A 15,795-nucleotide genomic window follows, 5' to 3' on the forward strand; every position below is an offset into this window, starting at 1 on the left:
ACCTCTTCTCTGTTCCCCATGCCGACCCATCATTAGTAGTCACTCCCTCGCTTTCCTCAGCTCATTCTCAACCTCTTCTGTCTTCCCACTCGTCAACTGCACCTAACCAACAACCCACCCAATCACACCGAAACCACAACCCGACCCACCCTACCCCTGACCATACAACCCTAGCAACAATCCCATCGCAGCAAAATTACACAGAACAAACAAAAATGGAGAACCCCACCTAGAGGCCCAACCCCTACGATACAATATGTAATTCTTAGGCAGGCGTTGACGGTGGCACAAGAGGGAGGCGTTGGTGGTTGGCGATGTTGGCTCATGGATATTATGAGTAGTGGCAACCATCGAAACAACCTCCTCTCTCTCTGCAGACAACAACTAATTTCAAAAAGGAAAGACAAAACAACCAAAACACACAACACACTCCACCATCAAAACAAAACAAAATGGCAGTAACCAAATCCTTTTCTTTTTTAATTTAAAAAATATCCACCATATATAACCCATTTCCTCCAATATCTTTGCATCTACCCATGGTGGGTCTGCATCTCTCCATCCTCTCCATCCTAGCTCTTTCTGCATCTATCCACGTCTTCCATTTCCTCCACTGCCCTCCAACATTAATAAGTCAGTTCGATACTAGCTGTGGGAGAGGTTGTGGGTTTTTTTGCCCTGTCCATGGTGGAGATTTGGGTTGAACTTGTTTTTAGTGGGAATTATATGGTTATGGAGATGGAGAAAGAGTGTTGGAGATGGAGAGGATGGAAGCCAACGAAGTTGAGAGTTGAAGAGAAGGGGCTGGGGTTTGCAACTCTTAGGTTTTTTTTAAAAAAAATTTATTTTATTTTATTATTTTATATCAAATTAATTTTTTGAATTGGATAGTAGGTCCCACAATGGACACGTCATCATTAACGTCTAAACGGTCAACTTAATAGAAGACTTAAATTTGTCAAATTTAAAAACTATGAAGTGTAAATTGATGAAATTGAAACTCAGAGGCCCATATTGAGAAAGTAAATTTAGGTTTTAGCCCACCATCTTTTTGATGTTAATACTAAAGAGTATTAAAAACACGTGTAATGCAAAAGTTGTCTTTAAAAATTAATGAAAATGAAAAAGGATAAAATCAGAAGGCATGCATCATGAAGCCTCTGGAACAATAGGGAAAAAGATAGAATCTCTTAGAACGCTCCACATTTCTACTTGCACATATTAAAGTAAATAATTAATAAGATATATCAAGAAGAAAGAAGAAAGAAAAAGAAACAGAAGGAAAGAAGGAAGAAGCTGGAACCTTCCTTGTTTCTCTAAATTGGTCTAAAGAATGTTTTTCATTTTCGAATTTTCAAGAACCATGTCCCGCACCTCCTAAACTTTCTCTCTCTCCCTCTCTATAAGTTTCATCCCATCCCATCCCATGCTAAATAAATACATCGCTAACCAGTCCAAACCGGGATAAGCAGACAGCGGCATTAGAACACGATCACTAGTATTCACCGGCATCGATCTTTCTTCATCATTAAACCAATAACCCACTCCTCCGAACAAACCATATAAGAGAAATGAGGCAACTCCGCTCTCTTGTTTTAACCTTGAGCTTTCTCCTTGTTTTTCTTTCAGCTGGGTCATCCAATGCGTCCTTGCTGCCATTCGTTGATCGCCGCCCAGAAAGTTTGCTGGTTGATCTCTGGTCGGAGCGCTTTCCAGACCCGTTCCGAGTGCTAGAACAGATCCCATTTGAACTTGACAAAGAAGACGGCGTGGCACTCTCTCCAGCAAGGGTGGACTGGAAAGAAACGCCAGAGGGTCATGTTATAATGTTAGATGTGCCGGGATTAAAGAAGGAAGAGCTGAAAATCGAGGTGGAGGCGAACCGAGTTCTGAGAGTGAGTGGAGAGAGGAAGAGGGAAGAAGAGAAGAAAGGGGATCATTGGCACAGAGTTGAGAGGTCTTACGGAAAATTTTGGAGGCAGTTCAGGCTGCCAGAGAACGTGGATTTGGACTCTGTCAACGCCAAGTTGGAGAATGGGGTTCTCACTTTGACACTGGCCAAGTTATCCCCTGATAAGATCAAAGGCCCTAAGGTGATTAGCATCGCTAGCACTGGAGGACATGAGGACGAACCTGCCCAGCTCAAGGCTAGTGAGGTCAAGCAAGAGCTTTAAATAATTCACTGTTATGCAACTTTGTGGGATGAGTGAGTCCAAAAAAAAAAAAAAACTTTATGGGATGAGTAAATGATGATTTCGTATCACTCTGCTTGCAACTTGCTATTATAAAATAAAGTTTGTAACTGTTTCTGTTTTTTTCCCTTGAGATGTTTTAAGTTAATAAAACTCCCTCGTCCTGTAAATTTGCATGAAAACCACATGCACCGGTAAAACTCACTCAATTATCTTGATCCAATGTATCCATGGTGGGAAATATGCCCACATTTCTTAAGTTTTCCTCGTTGGATATAATCATATAACATAGGAATCGTCAATTTCATGCCATGATCATACAACACTTGTATGTGAACTTCATGTATGTGTTTTAAGTCAAAAGAGACCAGGAGCAAAATAAAAACAAAAATTACAGATAAATCGAATAAGTCACAACTCAGGAACCATCATTAAATAAATGGACACAAATATATTAGTAGGGTGAAAGAAAGGAGCTTTTGTCAAACCTGTCGAGTGCATCTAGGAATTGTACCTGTCTGCAATATAAAGCCATGCCCACTTTAGATGCTGTTCCTAGTAAAACAAAAACCCAACTTCAACTCTTAACTTTCAATCTTCAGCCAGATCCAAAGGAAGAGAAGGAATATAGATCAAGGGTGAAAAAGACATCAATGCTTTGGAAAGCAAATTTTTATCTAGCTCTAGCTAGTTAATCCGATACAAGACTTTAACTGATGATAAAAACAAGTTCACAATAATGAAGTTCCATCAAGAAATAAATAAAAGAAAACACAAGTTGGTTTTAATTAAATATTAAATGTAACAATGAGAAGGGCAAGCATAAAGTGGTAAAGAGCTAGGGCAAAAGTATAAAACCAACACCAGTTTGTCTACACGAAGCAACAAGTCAACAAAAAGTACACACGCTAATTATCAAAAATGCATACAATTGCCTGTATTTTGAATGCAATCCGTCAAAATACTAATGAAAAAAACAACACATTGAAACTCTTACCAAAACAACTGCGTTGCTGTTTCTAATTATCACTTGGAAGGCAGAAAGACCACCGGTGATGTCCAGTTGGCTCAGCTACAAGAGTCCTTAATACAACTCAGAAAAGGGTGGTCCAGTATACGAGTTTCTCACCAATGCGAGGCTCAGGGAGGCAAAAACATACTCTGTCATAACCTCATTTCCAGAGAAATGGTGGGCTAATGCAGGTGGTCGGTACCTTTTCGGCCAGCAAAAGAAAAGCATTATATATATATAACCTAGACCTTTTATATGTAAATGTGGTTATATAGTAGGTAGGAACCAAATAACCTTGCTTGAACTGTTGAACCAAATTTAGGCTTTTAAGCAGAGTTCATGGATTGGGAAGAAATAAGAGGAGTTTGAGAATTCGAGATCAATTGCAACTTAACTTCAAAATGATAAAACCAACAAGCGTGTCTAGGATTTGGTAGATCTCTTCCGTTCTAGGATGTGATTTGTCAACGGAATAAAATTGGTAAACTTGGTTATCAACCTCAATCCAACTGCAACCTGGGGTTTTATAAGCATTTCGCTCCCTCAACACCTTTCTCACCTTTCGAGATCAATTGCAACTTAACTTCAAAATGATAAAACCAACAAGCGTGTCTAGGATTTGGTAGATCTCTTCCGTTCTAGGATGTGATTTGTCAACGGAATAAAATTGGCAAACTTGGTTATCAACCTCAATCCAACTGCAACCTGGGGTTTTATAAGCATTTCGCTCCCTCAACACCTTTCTCACCTTCCGGGCGTCATCCCACTTCCCCAACTGCCCATATATATTGGCCAACATGATACCATAACCACCATTATTAGGATCAATTTGAATTAAATTTTTAACTGCAAATTCTGCGAGATCAGTACGACCATAAATCTTACATCCATTAAGCAGAGAACCCCATACAACCTCATCAGGTTCAATTCTCATTCCCCTCACAACTTCCATGGCTTCCTCAAATCGACCTGCTCGACCAAGAAGGTCTATCAAGCATCCATAGTGTTCTATCTGAGGCTCAATCCCGTGACCCTGAGTCATCAAATCAAAATAAGAAATACCTTGCTCTACCAATCCTCCATGAGTACAAGCATTGAATAAGCCAACAAAAGTGACCTCGTCTGGTCTAACATCTGCCCCACACCGTATCATTTCTTCAAAAACACCAATTGCATCGTTGCTTTGGCCGTGCAGAGCATAAGAGTTGATCATGGAATTCCAAGATGTCAAGCTTTTTCGTGAGGTCCTGTCGAAAACCCTTCTTGCCACTTTTAAGCTCCCACATTTCCCATACATATCCACTAGAGCATTGGAAACAAATGAATCTGGACCAAGCGCATTTTTGTAAATATAGCTGTGGATCCATTTACCAAGCTGCAGCATGCCAGTGTGACTACAAGCTGAAAGTACACAAACAGCTGTAACCTGGTTTGGTCTATTTTCTAGATGTTGCCCCCCATGCGCAAGAACTAACATTCTTTTGAACAGATAAATTGCCTCCGAGAACTCGCCGTTCTGCGTGCACCCAGCAATAACAGCATTCCAAGCAGGGACATCTCTCTCCGGCATTTTCTCAAACAACAAAATAGCACTGCCAATGTCCCCAACTCTAGTGTAGCCCAGAAATCATAGCCGTCCAGGACACGACATTTTTCTCAGACATTTCATCGAATACCTGTCTTGCTGAGCCAACATCTGAGCGGAACCTCGAGTAGGAATCAACAAGAGCTGTTTGTACAACTGGGTATTGACCAAAACCCGATTTCATAATGTGCGTGTGCACCAATGCAGTCCCATGAGACTCAAAAACCTCTGGACAAGATTTCAAGACGTGGGGGTAGATAAACTGGTTGGGTCGAGCGCTTCCCTGACGAAGCATGGATCGGTACAACAGAAAAGCAGAATGGTGGTGGGATTGGGAGGCATAACCAGTGATCATGGCAGCGAAGAGGTATACATTGGGGGAGCTGAGACAGTCGAAGATGAGGCGACCATAGGGAAGGTTGTCAAGAGTAACAAGGCAGAAGCGGACGAGCTTGAAGGCGTAGAGCTGATTTTGGGTGTATCCCAGGGTGATGATAAAGACTTGCAGTTGCTTTACATGGTTGAGGCTTTTGCATTTTGCAAGCAGTTGGTTTAGATTCACCATCTTCTTCCTTACTTTTGTTACTGAGGTTTTCGTCGTTATCGGTTTGAGTTGATAACCAGATAAAAATCTTGGGTATCCTTTTTTTTTTTTTTTTTTTCGACACTCCTTGCCTTTACATTCCCTTTTCTGCGAAGCACTCTTCATAAAAAAAAGGCATCCAAAAAAAAAAATAAAATTATGCACACATGTTAAATTATAAATAGTAGAAAAATGAGGTAAATATTTTCCTTTTTTTAAACAACTTTATCTTATTTTCCATGTACCTTAATTTTCATCCTATCATAAATGTAAGAGCATGGCTTGGCTCCTCACAACAAATGAACGAGCACATTCTTACTATAAATGGAATTTTAACACTTTGTTAAATTTCAACGGAAAAAATAGTTAAAGAAATTCAAAAGAATAAAAATTTAAAGAAATTTAACAAGTGTCAAAATTCCATTTGATTTTATGAAACCAAACTTTTTCCATATTTTATTTTGTCAAATTTCCTGCGGACTTCACATTCTTCAACAAGGAATACAAAATCCACAAATGAATACATCAGGATAGAGTAGGAGAATGAAAACTGAATGGAGTGTTTTTGTGTCGATTAAAAAGTTATATCCGACCAAACCAAACAAAGAAGTAAAAAGGAAGGGCTATCCAAAAGAAGTAGAGAGCAAACATGGTAGGATCGCATGCGGCACATAGAGTTAGAGAGGCAATCGTGGGTGCGGCTGATGATATTGCTGGGCGAAGGAAGGGGATATGTAGGTGAACACGTCAAGTACATGTTAAGTTTTTAACAACACGAACGCAGTCAAACCGTCAAAGTTAGCAAATTAGACTCTGGACAGGAAAAAAAGAGAGTGGATTGTGGATTAATGGATTTGGAAGTTTTTCAGTTTTGGTCAGTTAAATTTCCTCAATATTTTGTTCCTATAAACACTCCCCACCCACTTTATCTTTTCTTTCTGTGTTGCTTCCGTATGCTTCTTTCTTGGACCTTGGCGCTCTCCTCTCCCCCCTCTCTCTTTCTATATCCAAAGTTTCCTCTTTTAGTTCTATTGTTCTCCTCCGTTATTTTACATTTTGGTCATGATTATATAATATAGCATTGGAAATCCCAATCCCAATCCCAATCCCAATCTCTCTTTCCTGTCTCTCTCAAACTCAAACACAAACTCTCACTCTCTTGTCGATTGATCGAATTGAAATCTCTTGTCCGTTGGTCCTTTGTTTTTGTCTTTTTTAAGTATCAAGTATTTTCTTTTGAAATGTCTGGAATGCTCAGATGGAAGAAGGTGAAGCATATAGCAGAGCTCCAGCAGCGGTTCACTCAGGTATCCCCAATCTCGACGCACTTGAACCACCTTCATGTCACGAGCCATCGCCGAAGAGAGTCTCTGATCGGAGTGCAGGAGCGCTACAAGTGGGACCACGGCGGCTCTGCCTCCGGCGGCGATGTTCGCACCCGCAAAATCAGGGCGGAGGCGAATTGCCCCCGCTGCTCCTTCAACCGCATGGATCTCCTCTTCTCCGATCGGCGCTTACCCAACTTATCTCCTCCAGATGATTCCAGCACCAGCACCAGCACCAAGACGACCACCAAGACCACCAAGACCAAGGCTGACGACTCTGAATTTCATCAGTATCAGGCCCTCAATCTCTGCCCCAATTGCAAAACCGCCTACTACTTCCGACCCCACCAGATTGCTCCCCTCCAGGGCACCTTCGTAGAGATTGGGAGACTCACCAACACCACCACCACCTCGTCCAATCGTAACGCCTCCAGAACCAACTCCGACAACAAGTCCCATTCCAGAAATACCCAAAATACTAATAATAGTAATGGAGGAGGAGGAGGAGGAGGTGGTGGTGGAGATTCGATGCCTAATATTAACAGTAATGGGCTGAGGGTGTCTTTCTGGGACACTTTGAGGTCATATGCGAATGGGGTGGACCCGCCAGACAACTGGCCTCCGCCTTCTCCTCCTCCTCCTCCTCCAGGCAATGGGCTAGCCGTGCATACTCCTCCGGGCCCTCCTTTTGCCCCTGGAGTCAATGTCATTCGTGCTTCTGGGCCCCCTGGAGATGCTGGGGGAGACAACAACAATGCCTGGGGCGGGTCCAATTTGGGAAAAGATTTGCCCACGCCCAAGGAGATCTGCAAGGGTCTTGACAAGTTCGTTATTGGCCAACAAAGAGCCAAAAAGGTTCCCTATCTCTTTTTTCCTCTGCATTTTCGTTCAATGCTTTATTCCATGGCCCTTTGAAACGTATTCTGTGGATTATTTTTGCATCTCTGTTGGGCAGGTGCTTTCTGTGGCTGTTTATAACCACTACAAAAGAATATATCATGCCTCCTTGCAGAAAGGGTTGGTTTTCAGCCGACTTTCATTTTTATTTTCAGTTTATTGTCTGACCTCTCACTCTTACTGAACTAAAATTTATGCTCCTAGCTCTTTACTCAGACTTTTTTACCCTCTGAGTCATAATAATACTTTTGTAAGCTGTCAGAGGAGGTGGTCCTTTATGTTCTATCGTTTCTGTGTATCTATTTAATAGAACTGAACCAGTGGAGTTGTATACTAGGTCAGGAGGAGAATCAGGAATTCCAAACACAATAGATGATGACGATAAAGTGGAGCTAGAAAAGAGCAATGTGCTCTTGATGGGCCCAACTGGATCCGGTATGATTTCTTCTGACGCACATGGAGAAAACCTGGTGCTCTCCAATTCTTTATGTTCTTAGAGTGAGACTAATCATCTAAATTGATACCTGGCTATCTGGAAGTTGAAGTAAGAAGAAACTTAAGATGTTAACCTGCCCTTCTAACTGTAGTATTGTAATATAAAACAGGGAAGACGTTGCTTGCAAAAACACTAGCTCGTTTTGTGAATGTGCCATTTGTGATTTCTGATGCAACAACTTTAACACAAGTAAGTTTGTTTTTTAGTTACTTATCTACAACTACTATGAACTCTAAATACTCGAGCATAAAGATTGAATACAATATCTGTCATTTGGGCCAAGGTTAGTTTTGGCATGCTTGGTATCTTTTACTAACTGCAAACTGATTGCAATTGAATTTTGAGAGTCGGCATGTAGTATTGAAATTTACTTTCTCCAGCTTTAATTTAATCATTTACATCCAGCATTCTTTAGGCTGGATATATCTTTATCTATTACTGGGGAACTGAAAGAGGCAAATACTGCTATTTTGCAGGCTGGTTATGTTGGAGAGGATGTTGAATCAATATTGTACAAACTACTGATGGTATGGTATGCCGTATTTGCATTTATCTGACTTACAGTTCAAGTGACATTCAAATTGTTGCTTCTTATCATTCCAGTAATATGTCTATCTTTTCCCATCTTTCTGGGGGGAATGTGCATGCATTTCTGTGTTTTCTCAACACTTAATCATCTTTGAAATGATATCACTTCTCTTCTTTAGTTGTGATGTGAGAGTGCATGGGTATAGCCTTCCCCCCCCCCTTCCCTCCCAACCTTCGCTTGTTAGTTGTGTATGGTTGTTCATATGTACTGATGAGAAAGGACAATCCTGAGGACAATGTCTATGACTTCGTGGTTATTTCCATCAAATGAATAGGTCAAATCAAATTTGTATGGGCAATAAAACCTATAAGAGCTTGACAATAATTTGTTCTGGCTTGGATCCTTTATCCACATGACCATGTACTGTTCTGATTTGATTTGGGTGGTCCAGTTATAGTGAATCTTTAAATAGCAATGCAAATTTCTGCTGTGTCAACAACATCTTAGTCATTGACAAAACTTCTGCTAGTTTATGTTGTTCTTGATTTCAAGCTTCAATTAGTCTTTTAACTTTGTGCTTGCACTTTCATTCATATCAGTGAACTCACATAGTTGATCTTGTAAATAGGCAGCTGAATTCAATGTACAAGCAGCTCAACAAGGGATTGTTTACATTGATGAAGTTGACAAGATAACCAAGAAGGTGCTGTATTTTTCTTTTCTTATTTCATTTTTTGATATAATTTGTAGGTATAGTCAGTCTTAGTTTCTATAATGTTGGTTTTCAGGCTGAGAGTTTAAACATTAGCAGAGATGTTTCTGGAGAGGGTGTTCAGCAGGCTTTATTGAAAATGCTCGAAGGAACTGTGAGTCAGTTCTACACTGCAGTGTTGCTCATCAGTTTATTTATTTATATATAACCTTTTGAAAATGTTTTCTTCTCTGGATGCACGGAAACAAATCAAATGTTGGCTGTGGCTTTCTCTACTCAGTACTTCACTTTTAGTGTCTTTTAAATTCATAAACAGATGCAAGTCACTTTTTATGTATTTTCAACTTAATACAAAGCAACTCTGATGTAGGAACACTGGTCACTTGGTGGAAAAAGTGAGAAGCAAACTAGAATAAAAGTTAGAGAAATTGTTAAAATCTCACAAGGACAACGTGAAATAAAATAATAATTAGACCCTAATATTAAAGCCACCAATTAACTATGCATTCTTAATTCTAATATAATAGAACTAACTTAAATAGGCATACTTTCTAAACTTCCTGCTGCACCTAAAATAAATATATTTTCCTTCCATCTCAATATATTTTCCTGGCGGGAGAAAACTGGACTTCGAGTTTCGTAATGTTGAAGCATCTTGAAACTTGGAACTTCAATGAACTTATCTTCTAAATGAGAGGAGTAGCAACAATTGCAACAGATCTTCAAATGTGGAACTCTTGTAAAGTTCTCTTCTCAGCAACAAATATTAGCCACAAAATTAATTGAAGAGGAATAAAGAAATCAATGCTTTGATTTCTTGAAGGGCTGTCTTTAATAAAAAGTAGCTACAATGTTAGAAAATCCTACATAATGGGTTTGAAGACAGGATTCTCTTTTAATGGGAGAAAACAAGAGAGAATTCTGGCTCTACGCTTCTGGATTCTCATCTTTGGCAGTAGTTGCCGTTGTTCTTCCATAGTTGTTTCCAGTGCCTCTGAGATCTTACTTTTTAAAAAAAATTTATATCCATTTTAAGAAATACGTAATTTAGCATTTCCCATTTTATAAGATATAGAATGGGACAAATTGAGACCAATAAAATCACATGAGGGTGTTAAGGCTGTAGGAGGTTGGCCTATTCACCAACAGTTTTAAACTTTTGGAGTCCAGTGTATGTCTAACATCCCCCACTGTTTAAAATCTTTGCTTAGCCCCTAGCAATACCAGTAGTCACTTTCTTCCCAAATAAATTCCCTGGGAAGTTGGGAGGTTTTCTTTCAAATCTAAAGGTGTTCAACAACATTTCCATGAAGTGGGTACACCTCTTAGTGAATCGGGAGCAGGATAATGATTAATGTTTCTTCAAATCTGGATTACAGTTTAAGTTTACAGGATGTTATCAATTTATAAGAGTTGGATAATGTGCCTTTATACTGAGCTGACTTAAGGCTATCTGCGGAACAAAAATTTGAAGAATCTTTACATGATATGACATTATGATTAAGGATTGTAAACAGAATACTCAAAAGAAATGAGAAAGTAAATATTTATAACGTACATATAAAATATGAAAGAGGCCAGAAGAGAAAATGCCCATATGTAATATTTGGTGGTCCTCCCAATTGCATCATTTCGTATTATCTTCATCGGCATCGCTGTAAGACAAATTTAAGAATTTAATTATTGAAAAAACATCTGAAGTCACAATAATAATAGTTCAGGAATCTAATCTGTTCCAAATCAAATTTAAATATTCTTTCGTTTTTTCCCTTTTATTTTATTTTATTGGGATGATCGGTCTTAGAAGCACGCTTTTTTATGAGCCTCTCCTTTACAGTCTTATCACTTGTTATAAACTCACATGTACTAAATTCTTTGTGTGTATCACATTAGATGCACTTCTATTTATAATGAACTTGCATAGCCCCTTAAAATCAGAGCTATAAAATTATCAGCATAGTTTCTTCTGTTAACTGAAGAGTTATATTTTTCTTCTTGTTTAGATAGTGAATGTTCCTGAGAAGGGTGCAAGGAAGCACCCTCGGGGTGATAACATACAGGTATGGTGTTTCTAAATTTCTGATGTATTATCGTACTCGCAAATATGTTCATATCATCTTGATTATCCCACTTTTAGAACCTTAGGTTTTGTTTATTTTATTTAGTATTGAGCATATTCATATATGTTTACTGAATATATATATATATTTTTTCATCTCTTAATATAAAATCCTGATTGACAATGTGTCTAGCTTGAAATATATGTTATATTTGTTTTATGAAAGCAATTATTTTTTTTTAAAGCTGTAGCAGACTTTTTATTTAACTTCTCTTAATTAATAGTTAAGTAAGAAACCTTTAGAAGATGGGCAAAAAAGTCCATCTAAGCACAAACAATCAGAAAGCTTCAGGAGTGGGATCGCACTGTTCTTTGAGGCCTAGTTTATTACTTTAGAGTGTACATTCATGTTCTAGGGTTTAGTTGATGCCCAAAACATGAGAGCTAACTCTCAGATTATAAGGCTAAGCGGGTGACAGAAAAAAACATAGGTGTCCAAGCCACCCTTGAGCAGATGAAAGTGCCGCTCTAGCGGCCAGGGATTCTAGCTGAGAGGGAGAACGGAATGAATCCTGCAGTATTCATTCCATTCAAGCTGTATCCTATTCGAGCTGAAAATAAACATGAGGCAGATTGTCTTTCCAAGAGGGAGTCTTACTGACTGAGTCGAGGTAAGTCTCCCTCTCGGAAAGACAATCGGCCTTCATCCATTTAATTTCTTAGTAACATTTTCCAACAAAAAACTTAATGCACACAAATTAGCCCAAATGGGAAGGCCTTAGGAGTTTATAGGTCATCTCGTCTCATAACACATTCCCCTAGCCAAGGACTCCATTATCCTTTCCTGCACATTGATGCCCACCGACACCTTTTAGGTATATTTGTTGTCAACCTTGGATTAATCCAAACCGTTATTTCTTGAGAGACTTTGTATGCTTTTTTGAATGCAGTTTTTTTTTTTTTTTTTTGGTAATAAAAAAATTCAGATTATAGAGTACCCTCTTGGGTCTCTTTGCCCTAGAATCAGTGTTCCAGCTTCGATCGCTATTGCTTTCCTCTCTCTGTCTCTTCTGTTTATTTCTGGAAGTTTATTTTGTACTGTGGTTTTGTACTGCTTCAGCGATCTGATAGCAGCTTAATGTTCTTGTCATACACCATCCTTTGAGGTCATTTTACAGAAGGAAAAATCTGCTATTAAGATTTTCCTTAAAAGGTGTGCGGGCAATGGGACAAGGGGTGCTCTGACTTTATTAGCAAAGTATTTTAAGTTTAGACATATGCATAAATATTCCTATTTTTCGCTTTTATGGTCTCATATTCTTAAAATTCATGTAAATGATCTGCAGATAGATACAAAAGATATTCTTTTTATTTGTGGTGGAGCGTTTATTGATCTTGAAAAAACCATTTCAGAAAGGTAATGCTTATTCATTTTCCCTCGCAGAGTTCATTTACCAAATGTTTCTTTCCCCTCTTCTTCTTTTGCTTCCCCTTCTCTCCCTCTCTCTGTCAACTTTTTTGTGGAAAAATAAATCTGCTATGAAACTGTCTATAATTTTGACCAGACGACAAGATTCTTCTATCGGTTTCGGTGCTCCTGTTCGTGCCAACATGAGAGCTGGTGGTGTGACTGATGCAGTGGTGACATCATCTTTACTTGAATCGGTATGAATCAGGACCTTTTAAAGTGAAAGTCATTGTTCACCATTTTCTTATTTCGTTTTTTTTTTTTTTTTTTTTTCTGGAGCAGAAATATATCTGCTTGATACAAAGTAAATTCTTTTTCACATTATCTTTTAGCGTATGCACAATTAACAACACCCCCACCCTCCCAAAAAAAGATTAAAGAATGAAAACTGAAAGAAGCAAATTAAGCCAAAGTAGTTCCTTAAAATGGGTCTGAAAGCTGCTATTTTTGTTTTCCAGGTTGAAAGTTCCGATCTCATTGCATATGGACTCATACCAGAGTTTATTGGACGTTTTCCAATATTAGTTAGTTTAACGGCCTTAACTGAGGACCAACTTGTTCAGGTAACACATAAATGCACTTGTATTTGGAATCAGCGTCCTGCTGGTGCTTGGGCTGGTGTTCCTTCTGTTTAGTTATTTTTGGGCAGGCGGAGCTTGAAATTATGAGGATCCCAAATTTTATGCTGTGCAGAAGTACGTCTTTGAATTTCTTCATAGAACTTTTCTTTTACAGGTCCTCACGGAACCAAAAAATGCTCTTGGCAAGCAGTACAAGAAATTATTTACAATGAATAACGTAAGCATTTTGTTTTATATTCTGGGTTCCCTCTCTCTCTCTCTCTCTCTCTCTCTCTCAAGCAACTAGAGTTAAGCTTCTGTATGATGAGACCTTGTACCCATTTCAGGTGAAGCTACATTTTGAGGAGAAGGCACTGAGACTTATTGCAAAGAAGGCGATGGCTAAGAATACCGGTGCCAGGGGTTTAAGAGCACTTTTGGAAAGCATTCTAACTGAAGCCATGTATGAGGTATGCAAGAATCTATTGCTTAGATGGATGAAAGAAACTTCTAACGTCAAAATGTTTTCTTTATTTATTTTATCAAAAGCACGGAAATGTTTTCAAATACATAATCTGTTTTGATGTGCTTATGTCTCAGATTCCAGATGTTAAGACAGGAATTGATAGAATAGATGCTGTAGTGGTTGATGAAGAGTCAGTGGGTTCGGTAAATACCCCTGGATGTGGAGGCAAGCTTGTTCGAGGGGATGGTGCATTGGAAAGATACTTGAGTGAAATCAAGTTGAAGCACTCAGTGGTATGATTCCACAAATGATTACTATGCATCTGCCCTTTCTGGTTCTAGGATCCATTACTTATTTCCAATATAACCTCAGGCAATTTGGCTTGTGGGACCCACCTGTGCAGTTTTTGTGGGGAATCATCAATTTTTATTTTTATTTTCTCACGAAAATTGGATGGTTTCATTGCAAAAACGATGACCATGTATTGAACACTGTTTGTTTATTTCAAAAAAGGGGGTGTGGTCTTTTAATGTTCTCCTTAGAGTTTAAAAGAGAATCATAATCAGATTCAATCAACCTATGCAGGAAAATGTAGAGGCGGCTGAAGGGGAAGCAGAGGGTGAATCAGAACAATCGTCCAGAGCTATGAGCATGTAACACTTACACCACCGTAGTTGTTATAATCTGTAAAATTTATGCCCTTCTTATTTGTAAAAATAACATTCATAGCCTGGTGTAATTGCCCCCTTATAAAACAGTGTAGCTTCTGTTCGCATTAACAGGAAAAGAAGAAAGAAGGCCAAAGTATAGCATTACTAATTTATTCAAAACATTGTACAAAACTCATGTTGCATTGGATTTATGGGTTTCAGTTTTATACAGATTAGTAGCCTCATTAGTCTTCAGGCTTTTAAAAAGTGAGATTCACTATTATATTCAATATAAGAACCCAAATTATAAAATAAACTTTACATGATCAAATAGATTTTAGAAATACACCCTAAGTTCATTTACAAAATAACAAAGAGACTTCGAACTTGTTATAAATTACAAAATTACCATCGATTTCTTAAAACAAGTTTAACTCTAAAATCTCATTTAAAAAAAGGGAGTTTCACTAAAACACCCAAAATGGATATTGAAATTATAAAAAAATCCAACACCCAAAACACTTTATAAACACACCCAAAACCCATTTATAAACACACCCAAAAAGTTGACTTTGTTGTTGATTTTGGGTGTGTTTCTATGTTTAAATAGTGCTTTGGTTTTTTTATAAATACATGTCTAGAATTGGGTTTATTTATAAATTTGTATAAAAAAAAACCCTAAAATACTTAATAGAGTATCAACGTAATTTAATAATTAATTCAATACGGCCAGCTATCATTTTTTGAGTTTTTTTTTTTTTTTTGGGTTTGTACAGTCAAGTTCTTTGCAAGATATCAAGAAGCTAAAGGATAAGTTTCCTGAAAGACAAAGGACCAAATAGGAACAACAGAAATGTGATATGTTACATTTGTTGGTATATAATATTTTAATGTGGACATCTAGTTAAATTATTAAAATTGGAATTACTGTAAAAGAGAACACAATGGTTTGATGAAGGGCTGCAATTATTCATATTATTTAATGGTGACCTAACTGAGGTTTGAGGTTGCTCTCAAAGCAACAAAAATTAAGGTTTGAGGGGAGGGAGAGAGATTCACAAATCTTAGGATAAAAACTGAAGATAATTAAGAAATTTGGGATCATTATTTACTACCCTTAAAAGAAACATATAAACTGGATTTAAGAAACGGAACAAAGAAATTATCCAAAAATATGGTAATTAACGGACAACCACCAGATAATAAACAAGGCCAGTGTGATGCTAAACCAAAGAGGAAATGAAAACATCTTTTTGGATTT

General features: G+C 38.1%; 3 protein-coding genes across 3 annotated transcripts; 2 read left to right on the forward strand and 1 right to left on the reverse strand.

The window, feature by feature from the left end:
• The first annotated feature begins 1,292 nt into the window (after positions 1–1,292).
• On the forward strand, positions 1,293–2,319 carry ATHSP22.0 (HSP20-like chaperones superfamily protein). The gene has a single exon (XM_008234310.3). It carries the CDS (start codon positions 1,572–1,574, stop codon positions 2,172–2,174), a length of 603 nt encoding a protein of 200 aa, XP_008232532.1. The 5' UTR covers positions 1,293–1,571; the 3' UTR covers positions 2,175–2,319.
• A 149-nt stretch (positions 2,320–2,468) lies between these two features.
• LOC103331668 (Pentatricopeptide repeat (PPR) superfamily protein) lies at positions 2,469–5,474 on the reverse strand. The gene is given in 3 exon segments (XM_008234311.3): positions 2,469–2,747; positions 3,190–4,825; positions 4,827–5,474. Coding segments are annotated over 2 exon segments (1,581 nt in total). The 5' UTR covers positions 5,355–5,474; the 3' UTR covers positions 2,469–2,747; positions 3,190–3,772.
• An 837-nt stretch (positions 5,475–6,311) lies between these two features.
• Positions 6,312–14,765, forward strand: LOC103331669 (ATP-dependent Clp protease). The gene is made up of 15 exons (XM_008234312.3): positions 6,312–7,552; positions 7,653–7,714; positions 7,932–8,029; positions 8,200–8,279; positions 8,567–8,617; positions 9,248–9,322; positions 9,408–9,485; positions 11,335–11,391; positions 12,737–12,807; positions 12,956–13,055; positions 13,317–13,421; positions 13,594–13,656; positions 13,766–13,888; positions 14,019–14,177; positions 14,470–14,765. Exons 1-15 carry the CDS (start codon positions 6,614–6,616, stop codon positions 14,539–14,541), a joined length of 2,133 nt encoding a protein of 710 aa, XP_008232534.2. The 5' UTR covers positions 6,312–6,613; the 3' UTR covers positions 14,542–14,765.
• Positions 14,766–15,795: the final 1,030 nt, after the last annotated feature.

This window comes from Prunus mume, linkage group LG6, assembly GCF_029339155.1.
Source record: "Prunus mume cultivar Tortuosa linkage group LG6, ASM2933915v1, whole genome shotgun sequence".
NCBI classification, from domain to species: Eukaryota; Viridiplantae; Streptophyta; class Magnoliopsida; order Rosales; family Rosaceae; genus Prunus; species Prunus mume.